General features: G+C 43.8%; 1 protein-coding gene across 1 annotated transcript in view; it reads right to left on the bottom strand.

Annotated features, from left to right (window-relative positions):
• Positions 1 to 27,865, bottom strand: part of FLT1 (fms related receptor tyrosine kinase 1) — a 111,757-nt gene that overhangs the window by 22,381 nt on the left and 61,511 nt on the right. Inside the window, exons 12-17 of the mRNA XM_009647123.2 lie at positions 26,737 to 26,845; positions 20,342 to 20,632; positions 15,124 to 15,270; positions 13,072 to 13,203; positions 6,673 to 6,779; positions 3,416 to 3,554 (exon numbers count right to left, since the gene is read on the bottom strand). Coding sequence (XP_009645418.2) covers positions 3,416 to 3,554; positions 6,673 to 6,779; positions 13,072 to 13,203; positions 15,124 to 15,270; positions 20,342 to 20,632; positions 26,737 to 26,845 — 925 coding nt within the window. The remainder of the gene's footprint in view (positions 1 to 3,415; positions 3,555 to 6,672; positions 6,780 to 13,071; positions 13,204 to 15,123; positions 15,271 to 20,341; positions 20,633 to 26,736; positions 26,846 to 27,865) is intronic.

The following is a 27,865-nucleotide window of genomic DNA, read 5'->3' as shown; positions in this document are numbered from 1 at the left end:
ACCCAGGTGCAGGACCTTGCACTTGGCCTTGTTGAACCTCATGAGGTTCACACAGGCCCACCTCTCCAGCCTGTCCAGGTCTCTTTGGATGACATCCCATCCTTCTGGCATATCAAACGCACCACTCAGCTTGGTGTCATCTGCAAACTTGCTGAGGGTACACTTGATCTCGCTAAGTCATTGATGAATATATTAAACAGGACTGGTCCCAGCACCCCTGAGGGACACCACTCGTCACCGGTCTCCATCCGGACATTGAGCTGTTGACCACTACCCTCTGGATGCAACCATCCAACCAATTCCTTATCCAAGGATAAGGATATGTTCTTAGTCCTTAATGTACTGACTATTCATGGTTTCTACAAGATGAAGTTGCAGTTTGAGGTCCTATAAACCCCATCATACCTTTGTTTAGCCCATAGCTTTAATCTGTTTCCATCACTGTTAACTCACTTCCCACACTAAGATAACCTACTCAGTCACCACTTGGAAAACATACCAGTTAGCTCATAAAGCTATAGAAAGCTGCTAACCTTTCATAAAGGAGAACGGGCACTGGAAACAACACTTCCTTCTCCAAACAATGACTGTGATTTAATGGGAACTGTAATAACACTTGATGCATTAGTCTTTGTTGTTCCGCTACTGTTTGTACCATGCTAAACATTACTGCAGAATACGGCTGCTCTAACTTTTCAGCGCATAGATTGAACTCCCCATTTTGATAAGTAGATTGTGTCTATGACTCTAGCAGATTACTCTTGCAAAAGCCCCTTACGTCGACACACAAACTAATCACAAAATCTTTAAACGGAGCAATTAAACAGAGGAATATTAAGATGCCCAACCATCTTGGCTTGAGCAGTCAGCTTGTCACAACCCTCAAGCAGCTACACTGGCCATGTTTGGGATAGTGCTCAGGTATGAAATGTTGCAGCATTTACATCCAGGACGAGGAAGCAAAATGCTCTACTTAAATTTTCTGCACTTGACTTTGTTTCCTGGTGCAATTCAGAATCCATTAAAGTGAACATACCCCTCAGTCAAGGAGTTTTGGATCAGGAGGTTTCCATTTCAGTCCCATTTTAGCAGGGTCCTTCAAGCATGTGAGTTGTTGGACCGGGGCATCAGCAAAAAGCACTTGCAGACACCGCTCTCCATGCACGTGGGAAGGCAGAAGCTCAAAGATGTGTTTGTTTCTCAGGTCCTTTGCTGCAGTTTGAGTCATCTGGGTTTTCCCCACACGCAGCTTCATTTTTCCATTATGTTACGTACGACATCTCTGCACGTGAAGGAGAACGGAAAGCGCTCTGCTTGGTGCCAGGGCTGCGGGCTCACAGTGCACAGGAGGGAGCGGGGCTCAGGAAGCCATCTGCCACCGGTGCCTTTGCCACAGCACCGGAGCCGTGCGGCAACACTCCCTCCCGTGGGGTCCTGCACCACAGCGTCAGCAGTGTGTGACCTCTCATAGATTAGGAAGGTCAAGCCCAAGAGTAAGGTGAGAAATGCGTGATAGCTCAACACTTACACTGGACGGCAACATTATCACCAACAACACCGAGAGTGATTTATAGCACCAGCATTTTTCTGCCTAATGAAAAGATGGCATTTTGCTCTCAGTCAGATTAATCTATATGATACATTAATTATCCTGGCTTCAGTGCTCTTACAGATGAACGGGGAGTCCTGTTATATAAGCACTGCATCACAGCCGTGGGCCGTATGTACTCATGTTGGAAGAATGCATAGCAAAGGAGATGTGGGCTGAAAGGAGAGACTTATTTGCAAAAGTTACAATAAATATGTATCCTGAAGGATAAGTAGGTGGAAAGAGAAAAACACACATATTTGATACTGGAAGGGGTTGCATTTCTAAGTAAAAAGTATTTTTAACAAACCGTAGAAGCACATTTTGTGTTTGTGGGCCACTAATCCTCAGAGACTGCCAAGGTTATGCAAAGACTGAGCCAACTGCCGTGTAAGCAGGACTTGCACTGAGCTAATCTAGCATACTGCACATACCCAACTTCTCTGAATCTGGTTCTCATTCATTGTCAGCATTCTTTATTTGTTTACACCAGCTCTTCCACTTTTAACTCATTCTTTGGTCATCATTCCTCACTTCCAGACTCCAAACACCAACGCTGCAAGACGTGGGTTTTTCCTTGGTGTTTACATTCCATTTCTGCTTGATTCTTTCCATGGGATGTACACACAAATAAAGCATCACATAAACCAGCGATCACATTGTCTGCACATCAAGCTCTTGGTCCATCATTGTGAGAAAACTATTTGAAGATTGAAGACGCTCCAGCAGAAGGTTATGTTTCAGCATTCCCAGAATTGTGTATGACAATTATAAATCACTAGCAATATATTTCAGCTGTGCTTATCCACATCTGGTCGCCTTGTGACTTCTAGCAGGCGAATTAAGTGTGATCCTGATTGTATGCATGTTTTAATCACCCTCTGTCCCTCATCCCCGGAGGACAGAAGGAATCTGTTACAGCTTCTAGCTAAAATGCAGCGATTTTCTAGCCCTTGCTGTAGGACAAATCTAATGCATGCCTGAAAGAACAAACAGCACTATAACAACAGGCTGAGCTTATCACATTTTAATGTTGACCTCCTTGCTAAAATCCATGTGGTTCCTGGAGGGATTCCTCAACTTCAGAATCTGGTCTCTACCCTCCTGCCCTCCTCGTCAGCCCCACACTAGGCTAAGCAAGCAAGGAACACTCCCAAACCCACGCCTTTCACTGGGCCATCTGTAGGCAAGCTAGCTGCAGGTTCAAAGTTTCCATAGATATTTATTTATTTATGTGTGGGCTCATGTGTCACATTCTTCCACTTTATGGTGCACCGATGAGAATGTTTATAAATCCGCAGCACAGAAGGAAAACAGGGAGAGTGTGCTGGAGAGAAGAGGAAAGGGAGAAATGGGGAGGGGTAAGGGGTAGAGTGTGAGGACCCATTTTTGCATAGTTGTTTTGCCAGATGAGCACATAACCACATTACAAGGGAAGAAAATTACAGTAGATGCCGAAGATCAGGCTCCTGAGTCTAGAGAGAGAAGCATCCAAGTCAGTGGTCTGACTGGGAAGCCTTTGGTTGCCCTGGTTTTACACTGTGTTTTAAGTAAATCAGTCTACAAAAAATAGAGTGCAGGCTTATTGCCTGTATTTTAGTTTTCTTACCTGAAGTCAAAATCTACATAAGGAAAGCCAGGTGGACACAGTCAGTCAGTCAGTCCTAAATGCTGTAAGTCAGTCAAGGACCAGGGCACACACCGAGCTCACACCGAGCCTGGCATTGAGTTCTGCTGCATGTCTAAAACACACCCAGCTCCTCTTTACCTGTACATGTACATCTTGCTCGATCACTGCAAAGCCAACATGACGTACGCCAATATTACCTAGTTTAAGCCTTTCCCTTGCAATCTCCCATCTGCTGGCATCATAAGGCAGACGCTCGCATTGCTCATCCAAGGGGACTTCGTCAGGATCCATTATGATTGACAGGTAATGGTTAGTCTTCATTTCGGAGGAATAAGGCTAGAAAACAAAGAATATGGCAAGATGTAAAAGAGGGTAAGGGTATCCGTCAGCACCTTCCAGTTCGGATTAAGGGTTTCAAGTCAGTTCTGTCCACAGGGCTGTGTGTTCCACAGTCCAAAAGATGGTTTGGTTAAACTCCCTTTTGGTTTTTTAAATATTGCAAGATTTAGGTAAAAGAAACTCTGTCCTCTATCTTTCTTTGTATGTGACATATAGGTTTCTTCAGTGAAATCCACGTGGATCTGTATTAACATATGGTGTTATGATACAGGCCCTCTGCACAGTCAAGAGAAATATTTTCAGCAAATCACTAAACATTGACGATAAAAATAACTTTCGTTCATGATTGCGCAAAGCAAGAAGTGGCCATATGCAACAGATGCAGTTCAACTGCCGGTGTTTATTTTTTCCATATACCCGGCAAAGATAGGTCATATGTGGTTAGAAGTTGTGCAAGACTAGTCGTCAGGAGACTAGACATTATACAATTCAGAAACTGTTTACAAATTTTCAGAATTTTTTATTTCTTTGGTGTAATTTCTGACAAATTTACCAAAATTATTTGAGTTTGGAAGAATTCATAAACACCCAGACTCAAACACATAAATTCAAACACATAATTTCAAATGAGTTTGCCAGAAGTTCAGTTTCTACTGAGCAAATGGATTATCCACTTCACATTAGAGATGTAAGAAAAGATGAGCCTTATCTCAAAGTTTTCTGCAGTCCATCCATTTGAAAAATATTTTCCTTCAAAGAGCACCTAGATTGCCACTCTAATCCACTGGACTTTTCTTGACAGAGGAGTACTTATACTTCTATAGGGTTTGCTCTAATTTTCTGGCTATTAGTTGGAATTTATGGAAAATCTGTTGAGCCGAGCCCCTTCATGTTGCTTTTCCTAAACTCACGGAAACAGCACACAGGGACATACACAAACATAGTCTCTTGTTGTTGCTTTAACCACCCTCTGTGACTTTCAACTTTCCTCATCTACAGCTTGGAAATATGTCCCTAATATATGCATTTCCAGGCACTTGTTTGAGAAGGTTATTAGTAGCTGTGTATGCTTTGGTTACAAACATAACTCAAGTAAAAAGACAGTGGCTAATAGCTCCTGTTGTAGTTGCCTTTCACCATCGCAGAAGGTTAGTCCCCAAGAAGAATTACACTGATGCTTGGGGAAAGTCAGGTGGCATAAAGCTTGGCTCCAAACCATCGATTGACTCTGGACAGGACATGTATAAGTGCAATATGGATAGAAACATGAGCATGTAGTGCTCCAAAAAGAGCATTTCTTGGTAGAGGTGTGTACCAGACTGCTCCTACCACTCACTTCAGAAGAGCTTTTAAGTGGACCCGTTCCAGGAAGAGCAGTAGGGGAGTGGGAAGGTGCAGAGAGCTTCCTATGTTTCTTTATTCAGATGCACTGAAACCCAAATCTTTGGCACAGTTAGAGATTTGAAACAACATTCTGAATGATGAAGAATTGTTAAGTACAGCATTTGTCCCCCTGTACACGTAACAGACAGGCTTTAAGAAAATGCTCTCAGAGACCATAAAAGTTTCTTTTTTTTCAGTTGTGGCAACGTATTTTGTATATGAAATTTAATTTAGAGCTAATTCCAGGCATGAATCCTTGAGAGTAAGGGTTTGTAACAGAAGCACAGAGATGACCATAAACATAGACCAACACTAGCTGGAAAGTCTCACCTGGAAAGAAGCCTTCACATGTCATCTAGTTAAAGTCCCTTGTTCAACAGCAACGATGATTATTTTTATTATCTTTTAACAATCTAACAAGCAAATGTCAAGTTTTGTTATCATAACAAATTAAAAAAAAATCTGCAACCCTTCTCTACGTTTAAAACTTACATTTTTCCAAGGGTTTGCAGTCACATTATGAATTGCTTCATCATTACTGGTGAGCAGTCAGAACTGGTCCCACTTGCTTTGTAATTTCTCTATAGCTACAATGCTTCTCCACAGCTCCAGCTGACCTCAACTTTTCCCTCCCCGAAAACTCCCATGCGTTCCTTCTTACAAAAGTTTGTAGCAGTAGGAAGGCAGGCAGAGTTACTGCTGCCTTGCTTCCCTGGTTTGCAGGTCTGATCCTGCATTCCCATCTGTCAATAGAAGTTCTCAGTGTAAAATCTAAAATGCAGTCAGGCCTTAATGCAGGTTGAGATAAAATGGTCTGGTGGGCTGCAGCAAACCTTTAGCAATCATCATGGAGCTTGGCCGGCTGGAACATGCTCAGCCCTGGTGCCCGTGAGCTGGTGCCCGTGGCACCACACTGTGGTACCTCCCCAGCTGGGCAAAGGAGGGGCTCAGCACCACTGTGGTGTGGGAGCAGGGGAGAGAGGGACGTGCAGCCGTTCCTCATCTCATGTCCTGCAGTGCACCCCATTGCCCCAGTACCTCCCTTCCCACAAATCCCTCTGCAAGGCACTCTGAGATCTTTCTGCGCTACTGAAGAATTGTATTTTCTGCTAATGAGAGCTGCTGTGGTTTAACCTGCACACTCCGTGCAAAGCAGACACGGTGCCATCAGCAAAAAGGGGCTTTAAACCGCGGTCAGCCTTGAAGAAGGAGGGTCAGCTGCAGGGGCAGTTAACATTATCATGCTGATACAGGATCATCTGCTCTAGAGGCTGCACCACCAAAACTACTTCAGTAAAATATCACTTTGCAAGTGATGTAATTATACCAGACACTGTGTGCAAACCAGACCCCAGCACGCTCTGTGAAGATCTGTCATTCCCACTCACTCAGATCTTCAAAGGCATTAAGATGCCAAACTCCCACAGCTTTTAAGGGAATGGGGATGCCTTTGGTAGGAGTCAGGCACCCAAATGCTTGCAAGTCTCAGAGCCTTGCCCCCACCCAGGCTTTGCTTCTGGGCTTACTCATACACAGCCTTGTAAGCCACGGTTCCCTGGGCACCCATCAGCCGCCTGGTGATTGCACAGGGAACAAAGGTGAGCAGTAAATAAATCAGATTTTTTTTTGGTAGACTTGGTAATCCCAGCGGCCTAGGAAGGATTTTTCTAACACTAGCAAAGGGCTGGTAAGGAGAGGCAGATGCCAGCGGGAGCTCCCTGTCCATTCTTACCCGCTTCAGCTTGCGAATGAAGAGGGTCAACAGGAGCCAAAAGAGTGTCGCAGCCACGCAGGTACAGGTCAGGGTTATTAGCTCCAGGTTTGACCTCTCTGATGTGCCTGGGAAAATCAAACAGCAAACGTTTTAGAAAATGACCTGCAAAGCAAGGGCACTTCAAGTTTCTTTTCCATTAAAATAAAAAAACGAGGAAGGACCGGCTTCTTTTCAATGAGATATTAATAGCTCTTTGGACTGGCTGGAAAAAACCAATCTCCCCAGCAAAGCCGTTGTATGGAACAGAGCAGAATTCATTTGACCCATCTGTAAGTTTTTCAGTAAAAAGTCGTGTCTTCGTTGGGGTGCGAGAGGTGAAGTAAACCAAGTTGAGGATCACCAGTCAGATAATAATTTCCTTTTGAGCTGGAAATTCAGCTGCAGAGTGTTTTTAGCCAAATTTTCTCTGTGTGAGAATGTGTGTGGGGACCACTACCCTGTTTCACACACACACACACACACACACACACACACACCCAGCAGCGAAACCCATCTGGCCCAGCCCACATCCGAGAGAGGAGCAGAGGTCTCCGAAACGCTCGGTCCCCAGCAGCCTCAGGAGGGGACAGGGCTGCATGGAGGGGACAGCTCTGCTGGTCCTTCCCTGGGGGGCCATGCCACGGTGTGGGAGCTGCTGGTAACGTGCAGGAGAAGCTCCAGGGAGGGCTTGTGCTGGTGCAGACACTGGTGAATCCAGGGGTGACCCAGGGCACCCTGCAGTGCTGCTGCTTGGGTTGTGGTGTCCCAGGACGTTTGGTGCCTTTCACAAGTACTGCGCCTGCTCTGCCCCAGCTCGGCGAGCCCTTCCTTCCCAGCCATGCTGGAAACCTGCCAGCCCCAACCAAAAATCTCTTGGGTGGGAGCTGGGGGCTCCCTTGGAGGCTCACGGTGCAGCTGGCAGCAGTCTGTGAGCTCTCTTTTGCATGGTCTGGATGGTCTCGGTCTGGCACCTGTGAATTAGCTTGTGCAAAGCATGGCATGGGAGGTCTTGATCATAATCTCCACCAAGCAGTGTGGCCAGAAACCCGGCGTGTAGGACCCAGTGCTCCCTTCAACCCGCTGGTCCCCCGGCAGCTCTGTGCTCTCAGCTCTCCTGCCCATCACACCAGCAGCACAGGGCCAGGCTCCCCGAGGGGACACGGGGCCCTCCTGCTCCCCAGCAGCACCTCGCAGAACCCAGCTGGTGGGGAGCTGGGAGAGCGCTCCAAACCAGGGAAAAGATCAGGCTCAGAAAGGGAAAAACAAAAACAATGACTGAAAACCGAGCAGCAAGAAAACATGAACATTAGAAATCTGGAGAGTATTAGAGCCCACTGACAGATCTTAAAAAAAAAAAAAAAGCCAAAATAAAATTCACTTCAGACTGCTACTTAGGGACTTGCAAAATGTTTTCAGAGCAGTCTGTTTTGCAAATCCTGTGATCGTATCAAAATACCACACTTCGCACAATATGTTTTCCATCTGATCGGTAGCAAATGCACAAAAACCCCCTCATGCTCTGCCTCTTATTCTGATACACCCTCCAGAGAGAGAAAATGAGAGGACAAGGAGGAGTAATTCTGAACATGATTCACAGTGGTTTTGTCGATGGCACTTGCAGCAGTTTCACACCCTGGGCAGCTCGGTGTTACTCCTGACACATGAAAAGGGGGTGATTGATGTCTCACTGGTGGGCTTACCGAGTAATCTAGAGGGATGTGTCGCCCGGTTTTAGGCAAGGCTATGGAGCTTTGTTTAGAGGTCGAATTGCTTCCTGTAGCTGTGGCTTAACTAGCATAATATCTTCCCTCTCTAAAGGTGATAATCAGATCTGCCTTCGTGCCCTGTATCTAAGATTCGTCCAGCACATCCGTTCTGGAGCTCTGAGAAGAAAGCTCATTGAAGAAAAATGCAACTGTGACTACAAATGGAGATATAAAGTATCTATTTCTCAAAAATACCAAGAGTGCTAATTTTTCACAAGTAGTATTTTTAAAGGCTTGGTTTAGATATGGGACATAGTGATGGCATAAATGATACAGCCTAATACAGCTTGCCTACCCTCCAGCATCAGGCTTTCCTTTTATGTATGGATACTCTTCTCTTGCTTCCGAGCAGCACCCGTGCAGATGGCGAGTAATAGTTTCTGACATTTATTCAGCAAAACCTGGAGGGGCTGAGGGTTCATTCGTTGCCACTTCTCCATATGGCAGGACTCAGAAAACCCGTGAGGCACAGTACAGCCAGTCCTGGGGTGGAAGGCAGCAGATCCCTAAACCCTACCGTCTGCTGCCCGGGAGATGTGAAGGTGCTGTCTTTGAAATGTCCGAGAGAATTTAGGCAACTGGAAAGCATTTCTCCAGGCTGGGGTTGGGCTGGGTGATCAAACGCCAGATTCCCAGTCTTGCTAAAAGTCTTGCAGCCAGAGCTGGCTAAGTGCCTCTGAGCTGGGTAGGAAAAGGTTTGATCTGAGGCAGAACTGGCAGGAACACTCAGAAGAGGGCTTAGGATTAGCAGGGTTTGGAGGGGCTGTAAGCAGGATCAAATCCCTCTCTCTTCCCGGTAGGCCAAGTTTTCTGGCTCTCCCTTACATCCCTCCCAGAACTTTACCCACCAGCTACTTCATTAAGCCACAGACTTTCCCCCATGTGCAGCTCTGCCCCATCTGACTCGCTGGAGCAAGCAGCAGCCCCCTTCCTGCCCCTGCAGCTCTGTGCCAGGTGTCAACCAGGGAAAAAGCAATGCCTGGGGCACTGACACCACTCTGTTGTGCCCAAAATGTCCCTCACCCCTACACCAATGTCATCTACTGTGCTTAATCTCTATGATCCCATGATCACGGCAGTGCAACACTGGGATGGGTGCTGAGGAATTTCCATCCTTGGAGGTTGTCACGACCTGGCCAGACAAAACCATCACTGACTGGATGTAGAGTTGGTGATGATCTTGGTTTGAGATGAGGTTGAATTAGAGACCTCCAGTACTCCTTTCCAACCTCCTTTGGTGGTTCTCTGAGGTAACAGGAGTCTAAGTGTCCCCTGATGTTCACCTTTTCTATTACAGTCATTCACATAACCCAGGCTGTAGCCGAGGGAATTCCAGTTAAACTTCATGGAAACATTCCTGATGACTTCAGAGTCAGTCACTCAAAAGGCACAACAACTTTTTAAAATACAGAGTCAGAAAGGTAGATGGGTAGAAAACCAGACAGTTATTTTAAAAGCAAATGCCATTTTCATAGTGTTGGAACAATTCCATGAGTGCTTAATAAATGTGATGCTTTCCTTTTCATCAGCAGGGATCACATTAAGTTATCAAGCATCAGCTTTAAAGACAGGGTGTGTTGCTGTATTCATTTGCTCGTTACACATTCGGATTTCAGTGAATGAGAACTGTAAAAGATGCTCCTTCCTTTGCCAACATGTCCCCTTCCAAAGCTGCAGCACCTCTGCAACCAGCTGTACCTCTGGCTCCCGCTAAGAGGGGGTGCGGGCGTCCCCAGGAGGAGAAGCAGGGCAAGGCTTTCATGGCAAGTCGTCCACTCTGCGAGCGGGGCAGACCCCGTGTGGCCAGGTGACCCCCCAAAGGAGAGCTGGCAAGACAGCCTGTGTTCCTCCCATGCCCAGCAGGTTTTTAGGGACCCAGTCCCCTCTGCCTGCTGGGTGCTCTGGCAGCCGTTTGCTGTTCCCATTCACTCCTTGGAGATTTGCTGCCTCTCCAGTTCCCCAGCCAAGAGCCAGCGGACAGCTTGCTCTGCCTTGTCCACAAACACGGCTCCTCTCCTCCTCAGACAGCCCGGCAAGCATGGCTTCCAAACCAAACACAGGCTGCGATTATTTAAAGACGGCCCTTGGATTTCACCATCCATTCATCCATCTCAGATACAAAAATAACACATTGTTTTATCTGAGAGTATAAGAATGTTTTTTTCAGAGGAAATAAAGAGAGCAGACAGCTTCCTTCCTGACTCATTCACAAACTACTCTTCCAATCTGCTAAACACGGCCATCGGCACGAGGCGTTGCTCCATTCCCTTTGATCTGCAGCCCTGCTCCCTGAGAGCTGCTGGGACGGAGGGAAGGCTTTGGTACTCACAGCAGCAGTCGCAGGGTCTATATTTCTCAGAAAGACAAGCACGTTGCAAAAACAAGAGAAAGCCCCACATTTAAGTCTTAATCTCATCCCTCCAGCCTCAGGGATAGGGTGAGAGGCTGCACCTGCACCTTGAATACTGTATTCAGTTTTGGGCCCCTCACTACAAGAAGGACATTGAGGTGCTGGAGCATGTCCAGAGGAGAGCAAGGAAGCTGGTGAGGGGTCTGGAGCACAAGTCCGATGAGGAGCGGCTGAGGGAACTGGGGTTGTTTAGCCTGGAGAAGAGGAGGCTGAGGGGAGACCTTATCGCCCTCTACAACTGCCTGACAGGAGGCTGTAGTGAGGTGGGGGTCAGCCTCTTCTCCCAGGTAACGGGCAATAGGACAAGGAGCAATGGCCTCAGTTTGCACCAGGGCAGGTTTAGGTTGGACATTAGGAAAAATTTCTTCACAGAAAGGGTTGTCAAGCATTGGAATGGGCTACTCAGGGAAGTGGTGGAGTCCCCATCCCTGGAGGTATTTAAAAGCTGGACAGGCGAGGTGCTCAGGAACATGGTTTAGTGGTGGGATGGCAGGGTTAGGTTAACGGTTGGACTTGATGATCTTACAGGTCTTTTCCAATCTAAATGATTCTATGATTCTATTCTATGATTCTGTGCCGTTCCCTGGGAGACGGACAGACACCCCAGTTCAGCAAAGGAATGAGTGAGCAATCCTCCAGTGATGTCCCTTCAGGCAGTAGGAAGACAGAGGGTGGAAAGGCATCTTCCTTGATCATAATAGATAAGAAAAACTCTCTTTTTCTCATCCAGTCTCAAATGTATAGATTTTCATATGGTAGGTTTCATCTCCTGCTTATCTAAGAGCTCCCATAGGAGTCACACGAGAACATTGCCAGTGGTCCCCCAGGACATGTAATGAGAGAAGAAGCCTTCCTGGCTGCTGTCTTTCCTCTCCTCTGGATCATGGACTAGGAGATATGACTTTCTAGAAGCTATCTGATGGAATGCTTGTGGTTGTAATAAATAGCCAAGCTACAATGATGTTAAAAATCAATACAATAATGAATTGCATTGCCCAGGACCATCAATTATTAGGATGCATCGGACAGCACGCACTTAGGCACAAGTTATTCTTTTGGCTATTATAGTGGCCATAAAAACCTTAGCATTATTCATAAGGAGCTAGGTGTTTTCAACTCTGTGATTATACCACTTAGGCCAGCCCACATGTACATATACTTATCCCTGACCTTTTAAATCAAAAACATCATTGTATCATCAACAATCACCATTAACTGAGACTGCTAACACACTCATGGCAGAAAATCAATACTGATTTACTCGCTGTAATTGTCTGCTGCTGTAGGGTAGTACCAAAACGCTCAGGAGTATTCAGATACATTTAGTAATTGTATGAGAACATCCACAAAGACATAATCCCTGCCTGAGAGACCTGGTGGTAGTCAAAATGCCTTCTATAAAGAGAAACTAAATGCATTTAGGACTATTATTTACTTAACACATGAGATGAATAAGATAGGATGTGTCAAATTCAATTTATACATCACTGACTTATATGGAGAATGTCAACCTACTTCACCTATCTCATAATGTATGAATCAAAAGGGTATTCAGCAAAACTGAAAAGTCACTTGATAAACTTTATTTTTATGCAATGTAAAATTACTTGATAGAATTCACTGCCACAAGGCCTGAGTCAAGCTTGGCAGAAGGCAGAACAACACTGGAAATTTAAATGGATAGCAAAATAACTCAAGTAATGGCTACAGAAGTAACTAGATCATACCTACTTCTTATAACAAGTGACTTTGAAAAACACATGTTTAGCTATCGCTACAGTAACATCTTCTAGTCTAATTTGGCAGTTCACTTTACATTGAAAATAAACAAATGAAAATATCCGAGGCATCTAATTTCCATGGAACTAACCTGAAATGGGAAAACGAGTGGGTAGGAGAGTGTTCCTTATTCTCATTTTTGTTTGTTTTGATGATACTAAATTTACATTTCTCTTCTACCCTGACCTGATCTTTGTTGGGTTGAAGCAATTCTTCTTTTTAGGTCAGTGTAAACACCCTCTGAGTTAGCATTTCCTGCTAGGCTTCCTTTCCAACCTGGTATGCTTCCCCTGCTAGGACTTCCTTCAGATTGCTGCCTTCAGAGATCATTGCCTGAACCCCAAGTCACACCCCCGCCTTTCCAGCCTGAGTAAGAACATCACCCTGGCAAGCTTGCTCTTCCCATTTAATGTCATGCTTTACCTTGTACCGTCACATACGCTGCACTCTCCACGGACCCTTTTAAGTTGGTGGCTATACACTGGTAAAGTCCTTCATCCTCCTCTTTTACTCTTTCAATAAACAGCATTCGGCTTCCGGGCCCTAAAATTATTCCTGTGAAATGAAAAATTTTGCAATGAAAGGGAGCCAGGATATAAACAAAACCAGGCCCTTGTGTAATAATATCTGCTTCAAGTTCTTCTCAAAAGAAATCTGAGCCACAGACTGCACAGCACAATGTTATTTGCAGAAAAGCCAAATGTGTATTTGGATGTTTTGGGAATCTTTTGGAAATCAGTGTTTACAAAGCACTTGTGTGAGTGAAAAAGCTCAGCCTAAGGGAATGATCTTGGGAGCACATGGTATCGAGTATATTGATAAGCACTGTGCCTAGACTTTCATCTGAATGAGTTCTCCAGCTTGTCTCCAAGTTTGGGAAAATGGGTGGTCTGATTACTTAGCACTGCACTTACAGGCGTGGGTCTGCACCAGAAGCAGCTTGAGCTCAGAGCACTTCCAAGACCCAGCTCCATGTGTCCACACTGGCCTTATAGGCAGCAGACTTGCTTCAAATCTCACTTGCCCATGTGGCATGGGACAGTGGGCCCCTTCTTGGATGGACCCCAGCTAGTGCAAAGAGAGGTCCCATGAGGTGTACCCTAAACCACAGGAGTTACCTGAAGTTTTCAACACCTTGTTTATTCCATATGGGTCAACCCAGAAGCTAGCCTGGGCAATACTCCAGCAAGCAAGGAAGAGGTAGGCAGCAGATTTGGCCTCAGGACTGCCCTTAAGGCGCTGTGTAGCCAGGAAATGTGCAGTCAAGTACACACTTGTGTGCTTGGCTCCATCAGAACTACTGTCCCATCAAAATGTATTCCCACCATCTATTTCAGGCATCTAACTAAAGTGCTCTGACCTACCCTCTAGAAACATCTTCCTGGCTTCTAACTTGCATTACACCCAAGTTAGACACATAACACTCATTTTAGAAGATAGTGTTAACAATGCACATTACAACGATGCGGTCACTGTAAAGCTTCATGGAATCTGGCTCTAGATTAAGTTGTGCTGCAAGTCTGCACAGGTTTATAACTCACTGGGAGAAATCCTCGGTTTTTCCCAGTTGCCTTTATACATGCTATAGAAATTTCCAATGATGCAGGACAGAACCTTAAACACAAACTTTCTAAAACATTGTTGAAGACTACACTTAGGATTCAACTTACTACAGACCAAACCCCCTTGAACATTTTTGCTGAACCTGTAACACTAGCTCATTGTGTGCTTCTGATCCAAATGTGGACGAATTCCCATGAGAAAGGTTTTGCCTTTTCCCTCATCATCCATCTCCACCTGAAACCTCCAAGGAACACTTCCGTGACCATGGTCCCATCACAGCCAGACATGTACCTTAGCTGATCTTTGAAGCCACATTCCAGACACAGCAGTAAACATCTCCCGAAGTTTTTCTGTAGCTGCAGCATGCCACCCGAGAAGCTGTTCCTTTCTGCTGCCTGAGACCTGGGTCCCCTGGCTGCTGGCAGATGGATTTCAGTTTTGGAGACCCCAGACAGGGAATTAGTCTGGCGGCTGGGTTGTGAACCTAGAACAGATTTGGCATGCCTAACCAGACTCCCACTGGTACTCCTATGCACATCGCTCAAGCTTCGTTTTCTCCTGCCTAGCTCTACGCTGGCCAAGACACCTGATCCTTAGGCTCCCTCTATAGTAAATGGAGAGAAATATGTTTCTCTGGAGATGACTCTTCGAAGATGCAAATTGAGAGCTATGTTTTTTTCCACTGACCCCATAGAGGCCCGTTGTGGCTACACCTCCAGCCTGGCTGAGGTTTTGGAGTGAGATGGAATAACCCCGAGCCCCCGTGCTGCTGCCTGCCTGCCTGCCCGTAACGCCCAGGCAATACTCCTTCCTTGCAGCTGCGTACCAATGCCAACGACTGCAAAAGGCTACCTAAGGCAGACGGGTAAATAAAAAGGCTGTAAAAGGTAAGTGAGTACACAGAGCTCTCACCTGATTCTTGCTGTATTTCCTCATGGTTTTTAAACCAGGATATCTGGGGCTCGGGGATGCCACGAACCTGGCACTCCAACATGGCCGAGTGACTGGTGTTCACTGTCTGATCCGTAAGGCGCCGCAGCAGGGCTGGTGCCTCTTGAGCTACAAGACAAAACAAGACCTCCGTTTTACATTCCTGTAACTGTGGCAGTTTCATTATTTTCCCTACCAGCATTTTACGGATGTACACAGCTATGGCTGTTCCACCAAGTTCATTGTTCACAGATTTTATTTACCGTTCCAGTTTGCTTAAGAGCATCTGGCGTCTACAGAGTACTCCCGTTACTCAGCAATAGCAGGTTATCATGACCAACGAAGACCCGGTGTGACATTGTTTAAAAGATTTCCTCAGTTCCATTACCAACCACATTTGTTTATCAACAGCAGTGAGTTTTTATGAAAGCTTGGAGTTTTGCATCATCAGGAGAAACAAACTGACACCAAAGTTTTTAACAGTTAGCAGGACAGCCTTGCGGCAGAACATCTCTGCAACACTGATAGCATCGTGCAGCTCTGTACACCATGGGACCTGTAAATGTGACTTTTATCATTTACTTACTTTAAAGAGTACAGTTACAAATCACATTCAGTAAACCCACATCATCTAAAACCAGAAACCATAAGCACAAGCGCATTGTGTTACACGTCTCCAAGTCTTCATCAATTCTTCCACTTTGGTGTTTCACATATTTGGCGGAACACAACAAGGCCTGGCCAAACCACACCACAGCCCGCCTGCCAAAACTGCGTTGGTGAGAAATGTGCCCATCTCCTCCCACAGACGCTGGAAACCCTGATGGCAGGGACCAAAGCTGAGTGCTAGCAGGCCACCCAGCGTAGCAGCTCTGCTCCTGTTTTACTTTCATTGACTGACATTCCTACGAACACGATGCAATACAACACATTTCCAAGACAGTCAGTGGCAATGAGTATTGGAAGCGCATCTCATCTGTTCTGCTTCTGCTCAAGAGCCTCCCAGAAGGGCATTTCCAAAACACTCTGTAAACATCATGTTAAAGTCATCCCTGGAAGAAGCAAAACAACAAATCTTTCTCATCCTCATTTCAAACGCTGTACCCATTTCGTACAGAGCCGAAGGCTGTTCTGACAAAGATCAAGATACTTGCAACATTTATGCACATTATATGGCAACACCTTTCTGTCACCTCTCACATCATCTTTTTTGGAATTTTGGTCCATTTAAAGCAGTGATGGAGAATCCAGGGAGCTCCCGAGCATTCTCACAGATGTAAATGCTCTGCAGATTCCCCCAAATTCCCCGGTCTTGCAAGAACCGATTATTTGCAATCTTTCCCTTCAAGGACACTGCCAGAATCAGCAGTTACTAACATGGTAAGATACATGTTACAAAATATAAAATAAACCAATACAGAACAAAACAAAGCTGAAACCAACTCTTTGCAAATATTTCCTTTTAGACTGCAATAGATACCAGTACACCAAGTTCAAGTATATTCTGACATTCTGTGTTTGGAAGGTTATTCTCTATCCTTTCAGGAAAACTGACTATCAGACATTTCCATCTTCACAATCGTTCTGTTACCAGCTGTAAATAAAAACTCTCCAGAAAAAATAAGCACCTATGTACCACCAGCTTATGCAGTGTGCATGAACCCCGTGGTACTAAAAGCACTTTCAAAGTAGACTATCTTTGCTATGCTCTTACCCCTTGAAATTAATTCCAGCATAGTCATGACCCTGCAAAGACCACTTTAGGCTTTTCTGAGCTGTGAGTCTGTAATTTCCACATGCAATGCTGTTTTTTGTTTACAGTGTAGTAGCCTATTTGTTCTCTCTTCCCAAACAGTAATGCTCGTGAGGGAGGCTGTAAAGTAAATTCTTCATCAAATACCTACACAATGACATAGTCAACAATATCTGCCTTGCAGGCAAGAAGACTGCCCTCTTCTCATTGATACCTTGCCTCGATTTTTGCACAGTTCTCATTTTTCACAACACAGTCTGTCTATGAACAGGCACCATCCGACCCATGTCCACATATGCACACTAGGAAGAGCTCCCCGTTTCACATTTATTGGTGGTCCCTGACGGACACCCCAGCCCAGACATCCAAAATGAAGGCGGACAAGATGACACAACAAAGGCAAATCACACGTTCTGTGAGTTATTTGTGATTAATTTTAATTTGTTTATAGCCATACACTAGAGATGGGTTTTCATATTAAGAAAGGATTTTTTGCTTAAAACTTAGATCCAGTCACCATTCACATACTTCCAATAATTTTTCTGCTGCAATCAGCTGTTTTTTCAAGGACTTGGTCAACCTGAGGGTTATTCTTTTTTGCAAACCACCTGTTTTCTCTCATTCATTTTTGCAGTGAAGCCAAGGTGGGGGGAGTTTCCAATGCCCCGCTCCGCTCACCCTGAAGCCAAGGGGCTGCCCTTGCCACCAGCATGCGCAGTGGAGGACTCAGCACCCAGGGCTCATCCCCAGCCCTTGTGCCTGCTCCAAAACACTGGCCTGCTGGGCCAATCTTTGCTCTCAGTGCCCCTGAGGAACGTCATTGCAGGCAGAGTTTGGCCCAGGGAGCGACAGGGGGAGGGTCACTGAGGGGATGCTGGTGTCAGAGCACGCAGCCGACCCGGGGCGGTAAGGAGGGAAAATTTGCATTTCCAAAAGCAAACAATGGCAAATGGGGGGATAACATTACAATTTGTTCATTTTGGGGTATACTTTTGCACTCAGTCCATTTTTGCCCTTTGTTATGATTATGTTGTCTGTTCACTTATTTTTATTAATCAGTACAAAAATATAAATACAAGCTTTAATTTTAACACTTAAAAAACCCAAGAAATATAATTCACACCTTTCCCTCTAAATAATATATTACACAACAGAAGGCAGAGAAACTCCCCAAACCAATGAGATTCTCCAGTCAGCTGAGGACACCAAAAGTGACATCAGTAGTTTTTAGCTGGCCACCAAGAACTGCTTTCCTCAAATGTTTCCAGTGAGGTTTCTCTGTGCCTCCCAACATGGGCAGCCGCATGGGGATGTTATGACACCCTTGCACAGCGTGGCCCTCCGAGCACTGGTCAGGACCAGGCTGGCAGGACGTCCACCCAGCAGTGAGACACATCATCACAATTCACAACAATTTCACAGAGGAACAGTCTAATTGCTACAATGCTTTCTTTTTTTTGACCCAAACTCATATTGCCTGGCAACTGGCTGCTACAGGTCATCACGCTCCAGCTCCCAAGGCCATGGAAAATTCATAACGTCCTGTCATCACCGCCCACCTTGCCATCAAATGTCTTCTCACAAAACAGCCTCATCAAAAAGGGGATTCTGTATTGTAATTCTTTTGAAGACTTGCAAATGCTGTAGAGTGGACTTGCCCCATTTTTAAGCAGTCACCAATGATTTTGCTTGCTTTTTAGGCATATTTTAGAAAAAAAGGAGACCCGGGTCCCTGTGCAAGAACACATTGTTTCTGGAAGCCATCACACTAATAATGAACAAAAGAGCTACTGTATACAAGCAGGCTATAGGTGACATTTCAAGATATAAATGATTATTCTTTTCTTTACTCTGACAACTTCCAGGTTATCAATTGTTTTCTAAGCATTTTAGGCTCCATGAAACTGGCATTATGGGGAAATGCTATTGTTTACCCTTTCACACTTGACAAAAGCAATTCCCACGTGAAAGACAAGTTTAGCCGTGGGACACAGTCTCGATACCTAAAGGAGGAAATAGTCTGGTGAGTTCCCAAGCGCAAGAAACTGTCATGTTGTCACCCTCTATTTTAAAAGCACAGCCACTTTGTTCCTTTGCTGTAGCTATTTTGGTCACTACGGTCTGTTTTGTTATGGCTTATGTAAATGCTATATAAATGATCAATCATAAATGTAACCAAAAATAATAAAAGCTATGTATTGTAAAAAAATAAAGTTATCAGATCTATTAAAAATAGCAACTTCTTCCTTATACAGAATTTATAATACACAGAAACATCTCATAGCAAAATCATGACGAAGGGAAAAAAGGGGAAACGCTCACAAGGAAGTTTTAGGTTGCCCTTAATTCTCCTTCAGCAGTTTGGCTGGTTCTTAATCCCCATAATAAATCCAATTGTCATTTGCATACCAAAAGCAATGAATATTTTTAATGGCTTCAATTTTGAATTTATATTTTTAAAACCGTATTAAACAACTCACTGTGCTGGCTGCAACCTTGTCAGTCATGTTAGTGTAATATTTCTCATTTAATAAAATAATTACAACATTACAAATTCCTGTATCTTCAGGCCAGGAGCAATAGTCACACTTTTATCAGTAGCTTTTTACATTAGTGCAGAACTGACTTTAAAAATTGACCAACACAGCAACTGGAAGTCTACCTGGATTTATTTGGAGAAACATGGTTCACGTCTGTCAGTTTTAAAATCATCCTTCTTATAAATGATATGATAGGTCTGTGCATTATATCAACATTTTTATTTCTTCCCTGCATACTTCCTTTAGAAGATACTTTTTAAGATTAATGTACTTTAGTGTAGAAAATAATTTCAAATAAATAAGCATTAGAACTTGCTCAGCAGGTAATATTTATAAGTCCATCAAGATCAGATTAAAATAAAAAAAATATAGTCCAGTCAATCTCAAACTGAATTGTGCTCATTCTGCACGTTAAAGTTAACTTATTAAATGTCCATTGTTGACTGAAAACAGCAGTTTTTAAAGTTAATCAGTTTATTCAGCTTTGACACTTTTGACGAGGCCGATATCAAAGTGGAAGAAAAGATTGATCCAAAGTTTTCCTTATCGCTCAGTAGGAGACAGCAAGAGAAAAAATAACAACATGCAAAATGTAGCACAGGGGATCTTCCAAACCCCAGCTTCCACGTGCCTTGTCAAAGCAGAAAACACCCGTCTGAACTCAACAGGAAGCTCATGCGTTACGATTTTGTTTGCTATTCCTCCTACGTCCAACCCATGGGGGAATGTGCACCACCTCAGGGCCTGAAAGGTAGCAACAGTAATAAAAAATCAAGATGATATGAGACACCTGTTACTGTTTAATGAGTCCTTTAATGTTTTACATTGCTTTGTGTTGTACAATCATTCCTTGTGCTTTTATATTTGAGGATCCGAGAGTAAACAGCCTTTTTGTTGCAGTGCTCACCTCTGATTGTAACGTCTTTCTTTTGAAGCACTTCTTTCCCCGTGTATATGTTCCTTGCTCGGCAGGCATAGGTGCCCGAGTGTGCCAGGGAAACATTCTTGATGGTCAGTGTGAGGGTGATGGAGTACTCCTTCTTGAGAGACCTTTTGGCTTTCGTTTGATTGTTGACTGTCCTCGGTAAAATCCAAGCAATGTCTTTGTACAGGAATTTGTTGGCCGAACAGGACAATACCAAATTCTCTCCTTCAATGGGCATTTTTTCCAAACTAATATGGAATCCACTCGGTACATCTGTCAAAAACCAAGAACACTTTTTAGTTTATGTGAAATGAATGAGCCAAAATTAACATGGTGTATATTTTCCCCTTTATCAGGAAGCCTTTGAACTTTCATATGCTAGGCTCCAGCTATTCTTATAATTTGTCTTGGAGCTACGAGAAACTTGGGCTCAGATATCAGTTGCTGTAAACTGAAGTTGCTCTTGAAAGTAATGAGTTTGTATAAATGTTATGCCAAGTTAAGACAGGCTGGGGCCAGGTACCAAAACCAGAATTATTTAAAGACAGCACAGTGGGACTATGAAAAAGAAGGAAAATTCTGATCTCAGCTCCAGCTTGTGAAGTGCACAAGAGAAAATGAATCTCAAGAGGACAGTAGAAAACTACTGCAGCTCATCATGCTTGGTTATATCATTTTCTTGCTGTTTGTGAGCATTCAGACAAATTATGTCTATTTCTTAAAAATGCTTCAAATCCTGAGAAATTACTGAATCTGTGATTACACGCCTGAGAATTCCCTTGGAACAAAGGTATTTGCCCTCTATGCATTTAACACCTGCCAGCCACCCAAGGGCAAAGTAGAAGCTGGGTGGCCAGCTGTGTGCGGGCACTAGGCACAAGGATGAAGATCACTCTATCTAGACTGCTTGGCATTAAACATAGATGAATAATATTTCCACCTGAGAGAAATCAAGGATCATCACACCAACCATTACCATTTACTAAGTGTACTTAAGTTTTCACAAGGATTTTTCATAGCGGATAGTTCATAGGCAGGAATAATTTAGGTGATGATGTAAAAAGTCAGACTTGAAAAAGTCGTGTTTGCAGTTCATTGTAACATTACAGCAGACCCACACAGACCCGCGGCGGTGCTGACTGCCTCCCTGCCTCCTCCACTTGGGGCTCACCCCTCCAGCGAGGGAGAGTTACGCCACTGACCTCAGTGAAAGTAGAAGCAAGTTCCCGAGAGAAAGCACTTCCGAGTTTTACTCCTAGAATGCAACCTCTCGTCGTTTATTTGTAGCCAATATTCTGATAAAGTCATTTCCTTCTTTTCGGTCAAGTGACATAGTCTTTGGCCATTTTCAATTGTTCTTTCACTGCTAATTGCTATGGCGCTTGGCTGTGAACTTGACTCAAAATCGTAAGAATGGTTTCATCTTTCATAAGGGAGAACTATGCCTTCTTTTCTTGTCTCAGAGCATGAACAGCTCAACACCAACTTTAATTCTGTTCCCTGCTTACCTATGTTACTTTGGGTTTAATGTCACAGCAGCAGGGACACGTAAAGAGTAGATCTCCAGTGAATATCCCACACCTTCTTTCAGTAACCTCTTTCACTGATTGACCAATCCATCAGAAAGCTTCTCCCTAAATTCCCACAACGCCAACTAAGCTGCTTTGCCTCCCCAGGAGGAGGAGGACGAACACGACCTGCTCACCTCTGCCTTTCAAAGTTCTGCCTGTGAAAGTCTGGCATCGGTCGCTCCCCTTAATATCCTCTTTTCCACACTTAGCCCTGACTGTTAAACACAGGGTAAATGAGCTCCTGCAAGTCCTGGATTGAAATTTCCTCTGACTGAGACGCCTTCCAGGGAGAGGCCCCATTTTCTGTTGACTGAACTCATTGTGCCCTTGCAGTGAAGCAAAGTGTCTGCCTGTCACCGGCTGTAGTTCAGGTGTGTAGTCCAAAGATGACCCTAATGGAGGCAGTGACACTAAGATACTAGATTGGATATTAAAGCCTATGTTCTTGTTCCTCTTACATTTCATTGGGATCCCCTTTTTTCCTCTCTCCGGCAGACAAAACTGTAAGAAAAGCTTAAGGTTTAATGAACTCATCTATGAGTGACTGTCATCAGCATCCTTTCTGATATATAAGGGTGCCAATTCTGGTCTCAGTTAAGAACATGTCGACTGGGATTGCTACTAAGATGAAACCTCTCCATACAGGGGGTAAAGAATATTTACCCTAAGCCATTGAAACACAGACATCTACTTGAATATAGTTGTTTTGCGTATGGACAAAAGTTTACAGCCCATGGAGTGTCACAGAGACCTCCAGAGGGCAATGAAACCCATTGCCTTAAGATGAGTCACATTCCAGAGATCCTGATCCCTTACACTTAATTATTAAATGATCCTATATGACCAGCTTAGGCTTCAATATCTAGCTCTAAGGCTGAAATTAGATGAAGTGAACCCTATGCTTGATTTTTGGTAAAAACCATTGAATTTAGACATACTTAAAACCAATCAAGGGGCCAAAGTTTTGATTGTGGACAAGTATTTGGATCAAAGAAATTGCTGCATCTTACTCACCATACATCTCAAATTGTTCTGATATGTGTTGGGAAAGCCAGGGTATGGGTCTGAAATACTGCTAATTTTTGGCTTTCACAGATGCCAGTACTCAGCAAAAGCTAGGCAGAGCCAAGCAAAACTCTTAAGATGAAACTAAAGATCCCCTGGGACTGAGGCAAATGAACTATTTTTAACATAAAAGCATAGCGTGCCAACAGCATAATATAGTTGCAACTACTTCCATGTTGTCAGGTCTGGAGCTCTTCCTAGATGTGTCTTCTGTGAAGAAAGACTATTTTCTGAATAAATCTAGGGACAAAAGCAAAATGCACAGGATTCCAAGCGAATCATTTGTTCAAAGGCTACGAGCCCCCTAATATATGACACCTCTCACCAATTGTTACAGACTCAGGCTAGCTAAATAATGTGGCTGGGAATAATGTAAAAGGGTTTTATTTACTTTAGTGATTTGAAGCTTCCTGTGGAAATAGCTCCCAGGTTTCCTGATGGAAGATTTTGTTTATCTTTGCCAAGCACCATCAGGAATCTCAAAATAAAATGCGCTTAGTGACATTGGGAAACCAGGGAGATAAGGCAGAGCTGTTCCTGTTTCACCCTCTGTAATTGCAAACACACCCATGGGCCTGCTGTGTGCCAGCAAAACAGCCCAAAATGTAGGGACAGGGGCAGGCTGGAGGGAAGGGGTCTATCAGAGTTAAATTTGGCATAAAGGTGTTGTTATGGAGACTCTTTTCCTATCAGCAAGCAGGAGACCCTTCAGAAATAACCTTTCCATATCGCTTTTATATAAGGCTCACAGCTGCTTTTGTGCCCTGAACAAAGATTTGCTTTTAGAAATGTCAGTGTGACAACACCCCAAAAACGTCCATTTGACAGAGGCTATGACAGACCCCATGGACTTCATGTCCTGCACCCTCAGGCACAGGGCACACAATTATACCCCTCTCAAGCCTCCCAGAAATGCACACTCAAGTTGCGCTTCAAGCCCAGAAATGATGAGATTTACAATAACTTAAGAAACGGCTTGTTCTTACTGGGTCCTCTCTGCTATACCTTCTTGCACTTATTTCCTTGGATCTACCTTTCCCTGAAGGGGTAGAACATGCCACTGCCAAACTAGGGTTGCTGGGACAAGCTCTGCCTTCCCACCGCCTTCCCAGCTGTTTCTGCCTATAGAAAAGAGACTCTTTACATCACCACAGCTGCTTCACTGGAGTACATGTGCTTTCTAATCCCCAGGACAAGGCCTGAAGGAGATTGCCTCCAAGGAAAGGGATTCTTCCTGTTCAGGACAGGCTTTGTCTCCATCTGCTCTTCGGAGTCCTTTCCGCCTTGTCCGTTTTACAGAGGGCAGCAGCTCCTCTTCCTACACAAGGCATCACCTTCTCCTGCTTAGACATTTCTCTTACGCTTTTGTGTGGTTCAGGCTAGCTTCACATGGCGCCAGCAGACCCAACAACATAAATAAACTAGCCCCAAGCTGTCACATGAAACCTAAAGTATTTGGTTTTGGACTTGCTAGAAGGAAATCTTTTTGCAGTGTCCTGCTCACATCCATCAGCATTTAGGGGTCTCATTTTTTTATTCCCTCAATGTGTTTTTCAGCAAATGCTGGACACATTTGTTTCATTGAAGTGAAATGCAGGCTGTTACCCAGCCACAGCAGTTTGATCTCAGGCTGGTGGAGGAGAATTATGATTACACTGTGCAAGCCCAACTGATGCGCTACGTGCACAAGCCAGAAGAATGAGCCTAAGTTGATTTTTGTAAGGACAAAACAGCAGTACTGTGTAAACAAACTGCCTTCAATCAGTGCCACCGAGTGTCAGTGGATGATCAGGACTTTCCATGTCACACAGCTGAAGTGCTCAGGTCCAGGAACTCAAACGGACAAATGCATTTCAACTTCACCACCCTATATAGAAAGTTTGACACCAGTCAAGACATTAAGAATTTCCAAGCCTTAACAAAGCAGCCACTCTTCTTTCTGAACACTAGCCAATACAAGAGTCTTCAAAGGAAAGTCGTAATATTCTGCATGTTCTCATGCAAGCTTTGGTATCAAGGAGAAGGATTTCCTTCTATCCCTGGTCAAGATCTAAGCATGTGAAATCTAAGTCGGGAAATGAACTCCTTCACGTCACAGCACTAAAATATCCAAAACTGCCATCAAAACTTTGAAAGGGAGATTTGGGTGCAGCGAATGGGGCCCATCAAACTTCAGCTTCATTTGGTTTCAGGATCTTCCACGTGACATTTTGAAATCTGAGGAGCAAGAGCTAGAGAAGGCCAAATTCAGCATCTTGCACATTAAAAGAGCAGCAGTGAGTGACTCTCAGTGACCGCTCAAAGTTGCTTGTGAAGTCCCCACATAAAGATGAGAGTACAGCTCCACTGGCACGTTAATTTATGGAGAACTATGCTCCACTGTTCAGCTTTCTGCCCAAACAGCCACAATGTAAGGAGAGGGACAAAACCAAAACTGAGATCTGAGAGTGGGGACAGCAGTTATCTTCAAGGTGGCAAATGTTCATGTCACATCCATTAATAGAACATGGAGATGTCGTTCTTGTTTCTGTGTTTTAACAAACAACCCGCCTATGTGCCACTTATCTGTTTATACTTCTCATGCTTGCTGCCGCTTTCCTATATTTATAGATAATTGACACTTTCTAAATGTGGAAATGTATTACTACAGCTAGTCAAAGTATTTTAAAGATACAAATTTTGGTCCACAAAAGGGGCGGGAGAGGGCAACGACATTTTTCAAACAAGTTTTCTTTCTTTTTTTTTTTAGCCAAACCTAATGAGTGAGGGTCTACTCTCTTTTGATATCTCTCAGTATAGTAACAGAATGAGTTTCACTAAAATCACTCATCAGAATGATAAGTGAGAGACTGACAATGAAAACAGATAAGAGAAACAACAAAAATTGAACAGGATACATTAAAATTATTTTTCCCTTTCAGCTTCAAGGTTCTGATTTTGGGATTAAAGTACCAGAATAGTTTAACCTTTTTGTCTTTTCACCTATTTTGGAATGAGTTGCCTGTCTTTAATGACCTACACTGAAAGTTGTCATCAGCCTAATTGCTCTATGAACTACCACTTTGTTAACAAAACTGTTAACAAAACCAAAATAACATCTTTCACCCGAAAAGAAATCCTTTGTTGTGGCATCTGCAAACATTATGCTGCTAAATCATGCCGTAGTTGTTCTCAAAAACTCATTGTGTTTTTTTCAGTAATTCCTGAAATCGACTATTTAATAATTTGTTTCTGAACATGCAAACACTTGCATACACCTACTAATGGAAAAATAACTGGAAACACACTCTTATGTTCAACTAACACAATGACTCTTCTCAGTGCTGTGGCCTAAATGACATCCAAGGTTGTCTTTCTCGGAAGAAGGAACAAAACTCACACATGAAACTGGCTCACTGGTGTATGAAAATACAGTAAAATTTCACAGATGGAATGACTGAAGAGGCCAGGTGATTTAAAAGGGGGAATTGCAGGTTGCTATATTCGTGAGCAATTTGTGTAGTGGTTGGGTTACTTAATGGAGGGATGAGTCATTCACCAAATTTGGTATACTTCTTAGAAACCCAGACCAGCTGCTGTGAAAAACCCTCCCAGGATCACCCAAACACATGGCATGAGTTTACAGGTGCACACGTTACAACAGTTCTCAGACTGTGGTATTAGAAGAAGCCACAACAGCCTAACAGTTATAATCCCAGGACCAAGAAACACGTTTGGCTCGAGTGGGGAACTAGATCTTACCTGTTACAATAAAACTGACGTTTCTTTCGGCTTTTCCCACTTTATTGGATGCCACACAGCTGTAGATTCCAGAAGATTTGGCTTCAGCTACAACGAGAGTGCTAGCAGTCTGCGAAAGAAAGAAGAGGTTTAGCTCTCATTGGATCAGGAACTTGGTTAAAACTTCCCTTTTATTTTTCCTGAGTCACTGTTGACAGTCCCATGATTCAGTCTCTCCATTCATTCAGTGCAGGCACCACTGGGGCTGTCTAAAGGAGGTGTCACTATACACAGTTTTGGAAAGGGTGGAACAATAACAGAAAACAAGGGACTAGGAATGCCTCAGCCACTTGGATAATGCTGGGAAAAAACTAGCTCCACTTGGCATTAAGTGCATTTGATTTCTCTTTCATTTTCTCAAGTAAGCGTCAGGTGAAAAAGGACAGGGGCAAAAGAGATGTTTACTTCTCCTCTTTTGGAATATTTCCTCTTCTTGGAATGAATATGTCTATTATTAAATAGTAATATGTTGGGTTTATTTACGTGGTATTCTACCACCATCTGAAGAGGTTCAGCGCACTAAATATTTTCACAAAGTGATATGACTTGCAAGATGAGACCTTGGAAGGCCAGGGACCAACACCACCTGATGTGCCTTTAGAAAAATAAAAACCATTGTAATAATAAGACTTATACCTTCATGGTGATGGAAAGCCATGGTCTAATGGCTTGGGCACTAAGCAAAAGAAGAAAGTTATGCAGAAACAACTGAAGTGTCATTCTGATATGGAGCTGAGACATGGGACAAGGCACATGGATCTCAGCAGTGGGCTGTGCTCTCAGATACAACTTATTAGCTTAATTTTCTGTTTTTCTGTCTCCATTTTACTTCTGTAAAACGTGCATTGGCTGGAGTTACAGGCAGAGCTGGGACAGTGACGAAAGGAAATCGCGTGGCCACGGAATCCTGTTGTTTGGAATTATTTGGATTTTCTAAAAACCTTCAAAATAATTTTGCCCAATTAATACATTCTTTTAAGTCTGCCTGATTGCTGGAGTCCAGAGACAAGCATAAGAGGGTGAGTCAGTAATAAATAAGAACCAGTTATCTACATTTCTACATAAACACTGGCTGAACATTTGCACTGCT

Source organism: Egretta garzetta, unplaced genomic scaffold (assembly GCF_000687185.1).
Source record: "Egretta garzetta isolate BGI_Z169 unplaced genomic scaffold, ASM68718v1 scaffold279, whole genome shotgun sequence".
Taxonomy (NCBI): domain Eukaryota; kingdom Metazoa; phylum Chordata; class Aves; order Pelecaniformes; family Ardeidae; genus Egretta; species Egretta garzetta.
This window is presented reverse-complemented; position numbering and strand designations above follow the sequence as displayed.